Source organism: Gobius niger (genome assembly GCF_951799975.1).
Source record: "Gobius niger genome assembly, chromosome: 6".
In the NCBI taxonomy this organism is placed as follows: Eukaryota; Metazoa; Chordata; class Actinopteri; order Gobiiformes; family Gobiidae; genus Gobius; species Gobius niger.
This window is the reverse complement of record NC_136857.1, coordinates 19148326-19163342: the sequence shown is the minus strand read 5'-3', so window position 1 is coordinate 19163342 and position 15017 is coordinate 19148326. Positions and strand designations below refer to the sequence as shown.

The 15017-nt window shown below is 44.6% G+C and overlaps 1 protein-coding gene across 11 annotated transcripts in view; it reads right to left on the bottom strand.

The window, feature by feature from the left end:
- Positions 1-492: 492 nt before the first annotated feature.
- Positions 493-15017, bottom strand: part of LOC306963840 (potassium voltage-gated channel subfamily KQT member 2-like) — a 33602-nt gene continuing 19077 nt past the window's right edge. Inside the window, exons 7-19 of one of the 11 annotated variants that reach the window (XM_079557567.1) lie at positions 14544-14639; positions 14110-14204; positions 13566-13625; positions 13156-13185; positions 12260-12313; positions 10419-10624; positions 9844-9891; positions 9588-9605; positions 8456-8561; positions 7900-8031; positions 5944-6012; positions 4951-5044; positions 493-1537 (exon numbers count right to left, since the gene is read on the bottom strand). In XM_079557567.1, the coding sequence (XP_079413693.1) occupies positions 704-1537; positions 4951-5044; positions 5944-6012; positions 7900-8031; positions 8456-8561; positions 9588-9605; positions 9844-9891; positions 10419-10624; positions 12260-12313; positions 13156-13185; positions 13566-13625; positions 14110-14204; positions 14544-14639 (1842 nt within the window). In that variant the 3' untranslated portion in view covers positions 493-703. Of the gene's footprint in view, positions 1538-4950; positions 5045-5943; positions 6013-7899; positions 8032-8455; positions 8562-9587; positions 9606-9843; positions 9892-10418; positions 10625-11206; positions 11335-12259; positions 12314-13155; positions 13186-13565; positions 13626-14109; positions 14205-14543; positions 14640-15017 lie in introns of those variants that run through there. The other 10 variants (XM_079557568.1, XM_079557569.1, XM_079557570.1 and 7 more) reach the window with 10 other exon arrangements.

The following is a 15017-nucleotide window of genomic DNA, read 5'->3' as shown; positions in this document are numbered from 1 at the left end:
AACAATAACCATATCTGACCATCTCAGATCTTACTATGTACAGTTGCAAACCCAAAATGAGTGAAAGTCCCAAAGAGCGCCTGTATCTTAAAAAGCAAGAAGCATATACAGTGCAAATGTTTAAAGGGAGAGTAAGCGAGTTGTTAAAGATACAAATAAATGCGAGGAGTTTAACAGTCATCTAAAGTAAATGCTTCGACAGTATTAGCCATTCTCTGAGGCTCTGCTTTTTTGCAAGAAATAAAGTCAGTATTTCTGTACATTTAATGTTTTTTTCTTTTTGGGCATAACGTCCATTTCTTCTTCTGTTCTTTACTCGACAAACTCCTAATGAATATCATGCCCCTTAGATTTTCTGAGGTTATGACGCCTTAAACCATTACACTATTCCCTTTCAATACTTCTAAATGATTGGTGTGTTTAGACTGCAGTTTCGCAATCTTAAATTCTACAGCACCCCCTACTGGCCAGACATGCAAGTCAAGATGAGGATTTATTTTTTATAATTCTGATGTTTTTACTATTTTAACATCATGGAACCGCTTACTGGTTTCCATGATTTCCGTTCACAATACATTACGCACTGCATTTAAAGCACCTCTAGGAGACAGCTCAGACCTTTGGCACCAACAAATGTGACCAATTAGTCATGAATCTATAAGACTTATCAGAAGACAGTATGTCCTGACATGGGTCAGAGGGTCTACTTCAGCCCGGGCCACCCTCTCTCCCCACAGGAGACCTCCCCGGTGAAGGACAGAGGCGAGGGTGCGTACAGGTCAGAGTCTGTGTCTGACTCCCCCTCTGCGATGAAGGGCCGGACTCTGGCACACAGTGAGTGTCCTGGCATGCCCTCAGCCCCCATGGCACCCATGGAGCCTGTGAAGAACGGTGGCCCAAAAAAGTCCTCCTTGGCTTGTGAGATACTGAAGCCACTGAAGGAGCGCTCTAGCTCCTCATGGTCCACAGAGGGGATGGACAGGGACGTATCGCTCTCTGCCGCGGTGGGGTCCTGCTGGCACTGCTGCCTCCTGTGACGTCTTCTGCTGTGGGAGCCACTGTCCCGGCTGCTGCCTGGGCCAGAAAATGGAGGAGGGGGTAAGCGGAAAAGAGAGGGGGACTGGTCTGCCACAGGTGAAGGGGTGTTGGCCACACTGCTGTTCCAGGCTGGCTGGCTCAGGGGGTGCTGCAACTGGTGCTGCCATGAAGTGGAGGGACGACTGCCCACTGATGGGGTGCCCACTGAGCGGGATACAGGGCGTCCCAGTAGAGGGTCCCTCTTCTCCAGGGAACAGTCAGAGCACATAACCTCCACTGCAGAACAGGTTTTTACCTCCATCTCCTCCTTAACCTCCCCCTGGGCCTCCACGTCTTCCATGTCCTTCTTGTCCTCCTTGGTGTGGTCCGGACTGTGGTATGGTGGAGCAGGGTACGGCTCTTTAGAGTTAAAGTAGGCATCGGTCTCAGAGCGGGGAATGCCCATTCGTTGTATGTACACATTCACCAGAAAGTCAAGTTTACGGTCCATACAAAGCACCTGGAAGCATAAGTAACATGTCAACCTTAATCCTAAACCACAACAGGTAATATCTGTGAATCAATGTCCATCCATCCATCCATTTTCTTCCGCTTTATCCGGGGCCGGGTCGCGGGGGCAGCAGTCTCAGCAGAGATGCCCAAACTTCCCGATCCACACACACCTCCTCCAGCTGTTCTGGGGGGACCCCGAGGCGACACCAGGCCAGCTCGGAGACATAGTCCCACCACCGTGTCCTGGGCCTTCCACGAGGCCTTGTCCCACTAGGACATGCCTGGAACACCTCCCGCGGGAGGCGACCAGGAGGCATCCGAAACAGATGCCCGAGCCACCTCAGCTGGCTCCTTTCGACGTGAAGGAGCAGCGACTCTACTCCGAGCTCCTCCCGGGTAACTGAGCTCCTCACCCGATCTCGGAGGGTGCGCCCAGCCACCCTGCGAAGGAAACTCATTTCGGCCGCTTGTATTCGCGATCTTGTCCTTTCGGTCATTACCCAAATCTCATGACCATAGGTGAGGGTGGGAACGTAGATCGATCGGTAAATCGAGAGCTTTGCCCTCCGACTCAGCTCCCTCTTCACCACGACAGACCGATACAGCGACCGCATCACTGCTGACGCCGCACCGATCCGTCTATCGATCTCACGCTCCTTCCGTCCCTCACTCGTGAACAAGATCCCGAGATACTTGAACTCCTCCACTTGAGGCAAGGACTCCCCACCGACCCGAAGAGGGGAAGCCACCTTTTTCCGGTGGAGAACCATGGCCTCGGATTTGGAGGTGCTGATCCTCATCCCGGCCGCTACACACTCGGCTGCAAACCGCCCCAGTGCGTGCTGGAGGTCCTGGTTCGTTGAAGCCATCAGAACAACATCGTCCGCAAACAGCAGAGATGAGACTCTGAGGCTCCCAAACCGGACACCCTCCGGCCCCTGGCTGCGCCTAGAAATTCTGTCCATAAAAGTAATGAACAGAACCGGTGACAAAGGGCAGCCCTGGCGGAGACCAACACGCACCGGGAACAGGTCTGACTTACTGCCGGCAATGCGAACCAAGCTCCTGCTGCGGTCATACAGGGAACGGACAGCCCTTAGCAGAGGGCCCCGGACCCCATACTCCCGGAGCACCCCCCACAGGGCACCACGAGGGACGCGGTCGAACGCTTTCTCCAGATCCACAAAACACATGTGGACTGGTTGGGCGAACTCCCACGAACCCTCGAGTACCCGATGAAGGGTATAGAGTTGGTCCAGTGTGCCACGACCAGGACGAAAACCGCATTGTTCCTCCTGGATCCGAGGTTCAACTATCGGCCGGATCCTCCTCTCCAGCACCCCGGAATAGACCTTACCGGGGAGGCTAAGGAGGGTGATTCCTCTGTAATTGGAACACACCCTCCGATCCCCCTTTTTAAAGAGAGGGACCACCACCCCGGTCTGCCAATCCAGAGGCACTGTCCCCGACCGCCACGCGATGTTGCAGAGACGTGTCAGCCAAGACAGTCCTACAACATCCAGAGACTTAAGGTACTCAGGGCGAATCTCATCCACCCCCGGAGCCTTGCCACCAAGGAGCTTTCTCACCACCTTGGTGACTTCAGCCCCGGTGATGGGCGAGCCCACCTCCGAGTCCCCAGCCTCTGCTTCCTCATTGGAAGACGTGACGACGGGATTGAGGAGGTCCTCGAAGTACTCCTTCCACCGCCCGACGACATCCCCAGTCGAGGTCAGCAGCCCCCCACCCGCACTGTAAACAGTGTTGGTGAAGCACTGCTTCCCCCTCCTGAGGCGCCGGATGGTTTGCCAGAATCTCTTCGAGGCCGACCGATAGTCTTCCTCCATGGCCTCCCCGAACTCCTCCCAGACCCGAGTTTTTGCCTCTGCGACCGCACGAGCCGCAGCACGCTTGGCCTGCCGGTACCTCTCAGCTGCCTCAGGAGTCCCACATGCCAACAAGGCCAGGTAGGACTCCTTCTTCAGCTTGAAGGCATCCCTTACTTCCGGGCGCCACCACCGGGTTCTGGGATTGCCGCCGCGACAGGCACCAGAGACCTTACGGCCACAACTACGAGCAGCCGCATCGACAATGGAGGAGGAGAACAGAGTCCACTCTGACTCCATGTCCCCCGCCTCCCCCGGAATCTGGGTGAAGCTCTTCCGGAGGTGGGAGCTGAAGACCCCACTGACAGAGGGATCCACCAGACGTTCCCAGCAGACCCTCACAACACGTTTGGGCCTGCCAGGTCTGACCGGCTTCCTCCCCTGCCAGCGGATCCAGCTCACCACCAGGTGGTGATCAGTTGACAGCTCAGCCCCTCTCTTCACCCGAGTGTCCGAGACACGCGGCCGGAGGTCAGACGACACAACTACAAAGTCGATCATCGACCTCCTGCCTAGGGTGTCCTGGTGCCACGTGCACTTATGGACACCCTTGTGCTCGAACATGGTGTTCGTTATGGACAAACCGTGACTAGCACAGAAGTCCAATAACAGAACACCACTCGGGTTCAGATCGGGGAGGCCGTTCTTCCCAATCACCCCCTCCCAGGTCTCACTGTCGTTACCCACATGGGCGTTGAAGTCCCCCAGCAGAACAATGGAGTCCCCAGTCGGAGCACTATCTAGTACCCCTCCCAGGGACTCCAAGAAGGCCGGGTACTCTGCACCGATGTTGGGCCCGTAGGCCGAGACAACGGTGAGAGACCTGTCCCCGACCCGAAGGCGTAGGGACGCGACCCTCTCGTCCACCGGGGTGAACTCCAACACGTGGCGGCTGAGCTGGGGGGATATGAGCAAACCCACCCCAGCCCGCCGCCTCTCCCCGCGGGCAACTCCAGAAAAATGGAGAGTCCAGCCTCTCTCCAGGAGTTGGGATCCGGAACCCAAGCTGTGCGTGGAGGTGAGCCCGACTATATCTAGTCGGTATCTCTCCACCTCCCGCACAAGCTCAGGCTCCTTCCCCCCCAGCGAGGTGACGTTCCATGTCCCGAACGCCAGAAGCTGTGCATGCGGACCAGGTCGTCGAGGCACCTGCCTCTGACTGCCACCCAGTCCTCTCCGCACCCGAATCAATGTGCAAAACATTTTTCAGCCAAAAGATCCAATTTGTGCTTTTTGTTGATCTTACAATGATGAAAAACTGGCTGTGTTAGAGCCAGTGTGATCAAGCAGTTGGTTGATGACACTTGTTCCTTACACATGAAAGACGTGGCTGGGGCATCAGTTAAATACGCGCTTGTATACCTCTCGGATAACTTCTTTACATAAGGCAATTTATGTTGCATTTCTAGTAATATGAACAGTGGGATATACTGTGATTAGAGGCCTGTGTTAGAAAACTAAATTAGAATATAATGGAGTCAACATTTATCTCAGAAAAAATAAATTCAGACACTAAACAACCTGCCAAAAGTACCTGTTTTTCCACTTTGACCAGACGTCCCATCATGCTCTGGTCCTCTGCGGTCTCTCCTTCAGGCTTGGGACCTTTTCCAACAATCTGGTCAACTCTACCATTTGGAAAAATGATGCGTGGTTTTAGAGAAAGCCAAACAATGAAGATTCGTGAACCAAGGCTAAGATGGGTCTTCACTAAAATATGACTTTTGCAAATGGACATTACAAAACGAGAGATGAGTCCTTCGAAGCAACTGTTGAATACATGGATGATGGCCCATTGATACAGGGCAGGGAGCATTTTTGAATGGGTATTTTGGATGTGAATGACACATGCATCATGAAGGAGCAGTAGTAACTAAAGTAATGTATAAAGAATAGTCTAGGGCCAAAATGCATCACTGGACATGCTTTAGTCATGCTTCATCTCCATTGCATCCTGCAACTAGGGGAGCTCTCTGTCTGTTTGAGAGCAGACCTAGCACCATCAGACCCCTGTTGAATGACGCCACACGACACGGCTCACTGACACTACAGAAGAGCATCTTAGTGTCTATTATTGTGTATGGCAAAAGTTATCATGGTGACAAACTGAGCATATTTGGTATAAATAAACCCACATAATTAGGGAAAGTATTTTACATATTTAGTATATGCAGAGCTGCATGACACACTTGGAATTAGACAATGAAGATTCTCATGTATCTTTATTAATACAAAGGTTAAGAAGGGTCAATCTTATGTGATTTGTCAGAAAATACTGTATATATTCAGACTATGTGTAAGCCATTATTGTTGTTGTACTGTTGTCGATATAATTGACCAAAATATTGTGTAGGACTATAATGTTAATTTTGTTCATGCATGTCAGACACAAAAATACACCAAAAGTGCACCACGCATTGTATAACACGGGATATGTCAATGAGATATGTCGGGTGGCCTGAACTCAAAAGGGGTCATAAACATAAAGCTAAGTATTGAGACCACAGGCGCAGTCTGGGGACCTAACCTAGGACCTTCTGTGGACTTCTTATGACGAGGTGTTGATGGGGGAGGAGGCCCCACAATCATATCTATCCTGGCAAGGCACACAGAGACGATATGCAATGTAATGTGAAGCAACGGGGAATCACATCAGCTATGACAACAAGGTCAATATATTCCACATACACAACATAAACAGAGGCTCTTGTGACAGTCAACTGCAGGAATATATTCTACTGTGTTAGATCTACAGTGAGGCACAGTGTGAAGGTGTGGGCAGGAGAATACTTGAATGTGTGAAACATTAAAAGTGTTATATCTACCTACTAACATGAATCTGTGACACATTCCAGCTGGAAGTGAAGTGTAAGTTTTTATAGAAATGCAAAGTCACATTCCACAAGAAACCAAATATGTTCCCATTTCATCATTCTGACATAAGGCAGAATTCAGTTTTTACAATTAATTCTGTCTTTTTTAGGCTGGCTTTGACATCTGCCAAAGGAACTACCAATGAAAATTAGCTTTTTCTGCGAACTCAGGCACATTTACATTGTATAATGTTGATTAATGTCTCTTTTCAAATAAATAAATTGTGGCAAAATGCCTAAGTGATAATGCCAGTGGCTGACAGAGGCAATCCCTGAAAGAAGCAGGCAAAGACTTACAGTGGTATGCATAAGTATCGCCCCTTTAACTTTTTGAAACTTTGCCACGCTATGGACCATAAACACAAGTATATTTAATTGAAATTTTATGTGAAAGACACACACTAAGTGACACACAATCGTGAAGTGAAATGAAATTAATACATGTTTTGTTTTTGTTTTTTTATAAATTAAAACTCAAAAGTGGGATGTGCATAAGTACTGGCCCTGAATATTGTGGAGCAGACAATAAATTTGCTCCACATAGAGCCAGATATAGCTCTATGCAAGAGTGGCATTTTTAAAAGAAAACCATAAGAAGTCCCGTTTGCTGTTTGCCATAAGGGTCATCATGCTTCTTGGTAACACCTCTGGTCAGTGCTGTCTTTGTTCAGTCAGTAAGTTTAGGAGGATGGCCGGGTCTTGGTAGGTTTGCAGTGATGTCACACTCTTTCCATCCCTGGATGGTGTATTTAATTGTACTTTGAGAGATCAAAACTTTGGACATCTTTTTGTAACCTAACTCAGCTGTATACTTCTCAATAACTTTATCCTGTGTGTTCTTGGACTTCATGATGCTTCTGCTCCCCAATAGTGTCTTAACAGACCTCTGAGACCATCACAGATGTACTGTATTTGAAGTGAGATTTGATTACACACAGGTAAACTCTATTTAGTCATTGGGTCAAAATGTGATCATTCAGAAATCATCAGGCAACTTCTGAAGGCAATTCTTGGCACTAAAAGGAAAGGGGTGCCGGTACTTATGCACATCACACTTTTCAGTTTTTCTGAATTCTAAATAATGTATTAATTTAATTTCACGATTGTGTGTCACTTATTGTGTGTCTTTTATATAAAATTTCAAAGAAATATATTTATGTTTATGGTTCATAGCATGGGAAAATGTTGAAAAGTTTAACGGGGGCCGATATGCATACCACTATATAATGCTGCAATATTAAACTCTGAACTACAGTATACCTAACATCTGTTTGACATGTGAACATCTTTTTACCATAGACTCTATTGACCCCCTGTATTCTGAAATGGGACCTATGAGGTCTTGTGCCTGGTGTGACTTAGCCTCTCCATTAGGAGTAATGTGACTGGTCTGAAAGAGAGATCTGAATACAACACATGACACAAATGACACAGGCAGTTCACAGCATGTGTGTATCCAGACAAAGCACAGAACAATGTCGTCATCACACAATTGTATGATTCATATCAGTAACAATCATAAAGTCTTCGAGCACCAAAACTCTTTCTGCTGACTTTAGAAAGGACATGGGTCAGTGGATTACTTTGTATGAATGAGGTGGTGCACTTGCCTGGCCTGTAGGTTCTTGATGCGGGACAGCATGTCCAGGTGCCCAGCTGAATACTGCTCAATCACATCCATCACGTCATATGGACGCAGGCTCTCCTTGAACCTCCGCTTGGACACTAGAAACTTCATAACGCTAGCCACAACAACAGTAATCATAAAACATTAGTCATACACAGCACTTTAGTCTCATATAGCACTTTGGATTGTTTACGACTCCAAAACAATCAAAGTCAATTTACAATGAAATGCATTATCACTTTCACGCAAACGCTTTCATACAAAAGCAAAGTGGTTGAAGTGTCTTGCCCAAGAACAACATGACATTTGCCCTGGACATAGGTTTCTTAGTATTTTGTTGTCTTACCTTTGATATACATTTATTAACAGATTTTATTCTACTCTCAAATGAAACAACAACACCTGAGATGAGATTGTGTTTTTGTTCGACTGTGAACAAAGTGCATGCTTTTTAATGTATCATTACCCACATGCACTCCTATTTTCAGTGTCCTCACTGACTAAAGAACAGGAACCTCATCTTTCACAGTTGTCCTCACCAGATTGCTCGTATAGTGACCTTGAGTCCTGATGGTAATTCCTGAGTGAGAAACTCACAGTGGCAGCTTTTATCATCTCCAAAGTCTTCTCCCGGGAGACTGGCCTCTGCAAGCACAAGGACAGTCAACAACAGAACCCGCGCTAACTCACTGCAGTGCACAAGCAGAAGCAAAGCACATATCTCAAGTCCTCTGGCCTGGAAAGTGCACAAATTCATTACTCTGGGTTTTAGGATCAGTTGCACGGCTAAATCTGTCTGTGTGCGTTGGTGAATAAAGGACATACTTTAGTGCAAAATTGAAGGAAAGTGCTGATGGGAACAAGCTTTGCCTAAATACAGTATATAACTCTTTCCTGGTATTAATTAGCCAATGCTATATTAGCGTTTGAACGAGCTTTTTATAGCTCAGCGTGAAGACTCGTTTACAGGTTTAGAAGCATTTAGTGAACAGGCATTGGTGTTAAAAGCTAATTAGTTGACATTTATTACCAATATTGGTGGGAAAGTGAGATGTCTCCATGCAAGGTTTGTCAAATCCTCTTGTCACCACTTGACTTGAACCCAGTGCTCAGCTTTTTGCTGCATTTGTGAAAATGTCCAGAGGTGGGTACTTACTTTTACTTTTTTACTTTTACGATTCTATATTTGTATGTTTATTCATTTGAAACGTTACTTATAGATTAGTCATTAAAACCTTTGAGGCTGCTGTAGGTTTTGTCTCCTACAGTACAGGCAACAAACATATTTTGCAAAAACCTGCAATAAAACAATGTTCTGTGGGTACCGCACCAAAGGCCTGTAGTTGCTGCTAACCCTTCAACATAGAAAGGACAGGAATGAATGGATGGATGGATGGATGTCCACCTTAAATGTTTTCTCTTGTTACAATATGTAGAATTGTGTCAGTATTATTGAGGGGAAACGGTTTGGGCCAATCGACCCACCTCTGTCAGTCCTTTACATCTTTGTGACTTTTTCCCCACATGCTACACTGTAATGTGGGGTTCAGGTCAAGTGATCAAATCTTGGCAGATTTCATACATGCATGAGTTCCAGACCAATGCAGCTGGCTGTAACTTTAGGTCATTTCCTTCAAAGAAGCCAACCAGCAAAACGTGGCAATGTCTTACTTATTAAACCTTCAATTGCTGCAAAGAAGAGAGAGGAGAGACATGGAAGAGATTTGTTATGAAGGCTAGCTGGATGAGAATGACTGACAAATCAGTTTCCAAACATGGCACTGGGCTCCACTAAAGGCGATTTACTTCATGTTTGAAAAAGTGTGCTCTCCTCTAAAGCTACTGAAAATAAAGAACACTACAAATAAATTAATATGGGCTAAATTATACTGTAAGTAAATATAAATTATGTTATGGCTTGTCTAACCTGGTGAACTCCTCAGTCCAAAGTCTTCGGCCTGCATTTCAACCAGCACTTTAACATGCCATGGAGCGGAGGAAGAAACACAACTAATGAGAACTGGCTTTGGTCAAATGCAAAGAAATAGTGAGAGATACAAATCTGCACACAGTGACACAATGACACAGGGACTGGTGATGTATGAATGTCTCTGACCTGAGCACATAATGTCTCTTCCTGCTTTGGCTATACTAATACTTTTACTTACATTTGGGCAAATACAACATTATTACATTACGTGTTATTGTTTTATGTTATTTTTTTACTCATGTTGCAATTTTGTCAGTGTGTAAGCAGCACCATGTTGATATAATCATTATATACATATATTATCCTCACAGGGATGTATGATATTTATTTATATATTCACATTTCACAAGTTTTGTTTTGTTTTTTTGTATACTGCCAACTGTACGCACAATGAGGACTTGTGTACCCATTCCAATATACATTTTTGAGTCTGACACAAAGCTTAACAGCACTGCCATAATGATGTTTCTTTATTAGGTCTAACTGTCATCATCACTCACTGCAGCACTCACCCTCAGAGTTCTGCCGCGAGGTGGTGCCCCTCATTCTGAAAGCGTGTTTAGCTCCACGGTTCTTGTCTGTGAAGCTCCAGCTCTTGCTGACTTTACTGGGACTGGCTTCGGCGCCCTCTTCTGGACCGGGAGAGGTAGCTTTGATCTTTACAACAGGAGCTTTTGACGGACTGGGGAACACCTTGTCCTTTAGACTCGGCTTGCGGCTATAGACAACAAGCAACAAAATGTTTGATTGATAACTCACACACACACAAAAAAAATCATAATTCTTTACATCAGTATTTTCAATTAGGCATGGGACAATAACAGATTACAAGTTATACGTTATTCTGGGTATCATAGCACTAGAGCAAAAGACAGTCCTGAGTTTGATTCCTGGACCTTACTGTGCGGAGTTTGTATGTTTAAGGCAATTACGGTGAAATAAAAATCTAATAGCCAAAGATGAATGAAAATCAGTTCAATTCCAGCACATAGTAAATATACACAACATCACTCAACACTACATGACGTAAAAGTACAGCAAAGTAAGTCTGAAATTCTGCCTTATCACATAAACATACACAAGATACCTTTGTTCTATTATTATTACTTGGTTGCACATTTACCTTGTTCTTCTTTAATCACACGTTTTCTTGACATTTGTTGTCATAGCAAGTGAATTTCTCCATTGTGAGATCAATATAGTATCATCTTGTCCCATGCTTAATTGCAGTTTAATTTATGTTAGTTTTAATTTATTTTTTTGGTTAACCTGATTTATATAGTACTGTAGTGAAGCTTACCTGGGCTGCAATGCAAACTGTCCTAGAGCTGAGGGTGCCATGTCCACATTGGAACACATTCAGTGCTTCAGGCAAGCAGCAGGAAGCGTACAAGCGAGCATGCATGGGGATGCTAAGTGACCGCACGTCTCCAAACAAAAAAACAAAAACAAAAAAACAAAGAACAAACCAGTGAACAGAAACCGTGCAAACATAAATCACCAGAGAGGTATATGGTCCTTCAGAAACACTCTAGGTGTCTGCTACAGTGTGTGCACCTTTCCCTGCTGAACACAAGATTTCAAAAAGGCTGATTAGGCAAAAAGGCGGCAAGCAAATCAACGGCATAAAGACATTGCTAAACAGAAACCATAAATCAACGTTAACATGGCGGTAAAAAGCTTCAATATCTGCGTTGTGTGAGAAAAGTAAAGACAAAACAAAACAAAACAAAAAAACAGATTACGTTTAAAACCCTTGTGAATATCTGTATAAAATAGGGTAAATCATTTAGTATTAAATTAAAGAGGGGGGTATTATGCTTTGTGCAGTTACTTGGTATTCATTTCAAACATATCACTATTTTACACTTTGTCTTTTAAAAAATGCTTTAGTGATTGTAAACAGCTAATCTCAAAGCAGAGGCTGCTCCCGAAGCTTCGGTGAAGGTTTTTTGCCTGTTGGTGCTCTTCAATGGAGCGATAAGCGTTGCCAGAGTTTGCAAAGGAAGTGAAGCACTCCCCGGTTGCATAGGGTCACGGGAGGGTAAACAAGAAGAGCACTGTATAAGCTGCAGCCACGGCATACAATATAATATAAGAATATAGTTAGTGGGAAGGATTGGAGAATTACTCAAACATGCATGAGTGGCTCGAAACACAACTCCATATATGTTTTTGATGAGAGAACAACATCGAAACAGGGTGAAAAGCTCTACAAAGCCGATTTTGCATAATACCTCCCTTTAACTAAAGGTGAATTTCATCATATCGGTAAAGGAAGAGAGAACTCAAAGTAGAAATGGGAGGAAGCACACAGACTTGCAGTGCAGTTAGTGACTGTGCAGCACTGTACCTAAGGTTTCTTGGACAGCAACCGCAAAGAGTGTCTTTATGTGCACTTTCACTACTGCAGTGGTGGCATAGGGGGAGACACAGATATCAGATAGCAGTGGATACAGTGACAACAAGAGCAGTGTGCGAGTACGGTCAGTCAGTAACACTTTATTATAACTCACTTTTTCTTCTCCCTTTACATTTTCTGTATTCGTTTTAACTGGTGTAGTTACAAGAAAATCTAAAAAAAAAATACCACAATACTGTAATCTACTATAAATGTGTATTCAGCTGTCTCATGTAATTGGCCTTTTATGTTTATTTTTCTGTTCTATAAGTGCAGTGTCTAAAGGAGACCTTAAACTGTCACTTGGGGCTTGGTGATGGCGCGTTGAAAATTTAAGGAGCAAAGGTTAAACTTCAAAAGCATTGATGATTTTGTATCATTTCTATTTCAAATGCTTACCTGCTTGCTCCAATCACTCTAATGTATGTAAAAGAGAAAGTCATGATAAAATGTTACCACATTGTCAACAGCTTCACGCTTTGGTCAAAAACAGTGACAGAAGCAAAGCGAAGTGTCCATATCCACTTCTCCCCAGGGTGAGGCTAGCAGCTAGAGCATCAAAGAACAGCGAATGGTCGGTGAATATTTCATAAAGATGTGGGTTGAAGTGAGGCCAGGGTGCGCTGCTCTTTGAGCGTGTCAGCGAAAGCAGCATGACCGTTCTTGAAGGAGGCGCACATCCATGTCTGACACACTAACACACTTCCTACCCATCCTCACCACAGGTTACCATGAGCACCATGCACAAACACACACGCCTGAAGAGCACACTCCCCCAAGAAGAGCCCCTGAGCAGCAGCTGTGAGCCAAAGAGCTGGAGAGAAATACGAGCCAATCATATTACAGACCTGGGAGAGGTGTCGGTTGGATTGTCCTTCCTGTAACAAACAGCAGCACAGAATTACACAATGATGTCTTCTGCACATGAGGAGTCTGGACTTCACATGAGAAACAGCAGTTTGTTGTTTTGTACCATGTAGGTCTTATTGAATGCATTATTCAAGCTTTCACAGTACTTCCAAAGCATTGCTGTTTCAAAGGCCAGTTAACTAGCCAGTTACCACCATTATTAAGACACACATTTTAATACTTTTCTTCATGAGCTGTTGAAATTTTGACTGCTGAGAAAAAAAACAATTATTCATGAGAGAAAAGCAAAAAGGACAGTATGTGAATGAATTGCCTTTACAGTAACTACTTCATCCTCATTACCAACATCCTAATCATCATAACAACCTCATGCAAATCATTCTCCTACCTGAACGACTTGCCCTTCAGATTGCGCAGCAGGTCCAGCTGGTTCAGAGGTGGGATTATTCTGCACGAGGGGCAAAGAGCGTGTCACTGTTCAAAGGTTAAATCTCGATTACAGTGATGCACAATTAGCTCTGGCACTTGTCCTGTCTGCTAAGTGCTAACCATTGCCCTTTCCGCAAAGCTGGAGGGATGTGATTTGTTACTTACAGACACGTGGAGAAGGAAAAAAGAAGAAAGCATAGTAATGCTGAATCATCGTAGATCTGAAGTGTTATTAATTTAGTAAAGTAACTACTGGCAGACTTCCACTAAACTTTTGCCGAAGAGTTTTGGTGCCATTGCCAAAAAAAACTACCTACACTTTTAAGATAGTATGACAAATGAGCACTTACAGAAGCTTATAGTGATAATTTACTTGTAGATTTAATAAAAAGCTAATGTTGAGTGGGCTCAGTTTTCCTCCTGGCTTCCCCAGTTTAGAAGAGATGGCAGAATATGATATAGAGAATGTATTGGGTACGCACAGCAATATTTGACTAGCTCACCTGAACATGGGGACGGCTACAGTCTGCTCATAAAAATCCCACGTGCACAGCAGATCCGTGCGGGAAAGGTTGGTGGCATGAAATCTCCAAGCAGCCTGGAGCAGGAGAGGCAGTAAAAATGTATATGAGCTGTTTGTTGGCATAAAATACCGTGTCGAGCCATTTCATTTGCACGCAATAAAAGGGTTCAACAAGTCAGTGTCCTTTCTTGGATTTCACACTAAAACAATGCATAGGGTTATACGTCAATATGTTTCACTTTTTGGCCAATTTGTCCTTTTGTAACTAGTTTTAAATTGTTGCAGATTGGACTATAATTTGTGCTAAATCTAAACTCTATGCAAATTGTTTACGGAACTATACCAATTGAGAAGCTCTTGCACTTTAGGAACAGGATAACGGATTCCTTTTTGGTTGAGGCTGATGTCACAAACCTGAATGAGGCTGGCTGCAGGGTTACGTCTCTTCTCAAAATGCTTCTGTCTATGTTGTTCTTGGACTTTGAGGGCAAAACCAGACCCTAAGATGCCCTGCAATGACAAAAAGTAATAATAATAAATGACTGAGTATTTAATAGCAGTAAACATAATGGTTGGACGTTCATGAACAAAATGATACGACCTCAAAAAATGTTTGACTGAGCACTTGGGATGTGCTACCAGACATTAAAGGGATATTTCAGGATTTTTGACAAAGGGCCTCATTTCCTAGTTATCCAGAGTGTTTTTGATTTCTGGAGATATATCTGGAGATATATATTTTTTAATTCATGCAGTCCTTATATTTGAAGAGTTTAGTGGTGCTAGTCTAGTGCTAGGCTAGTGCTAGGCTAGTGCATGTCTATGGTAACTAGTACCCTGCATTAAAAACCTTCTAAATTATCGGGTAGTCCTCCAAACGTTGCCATA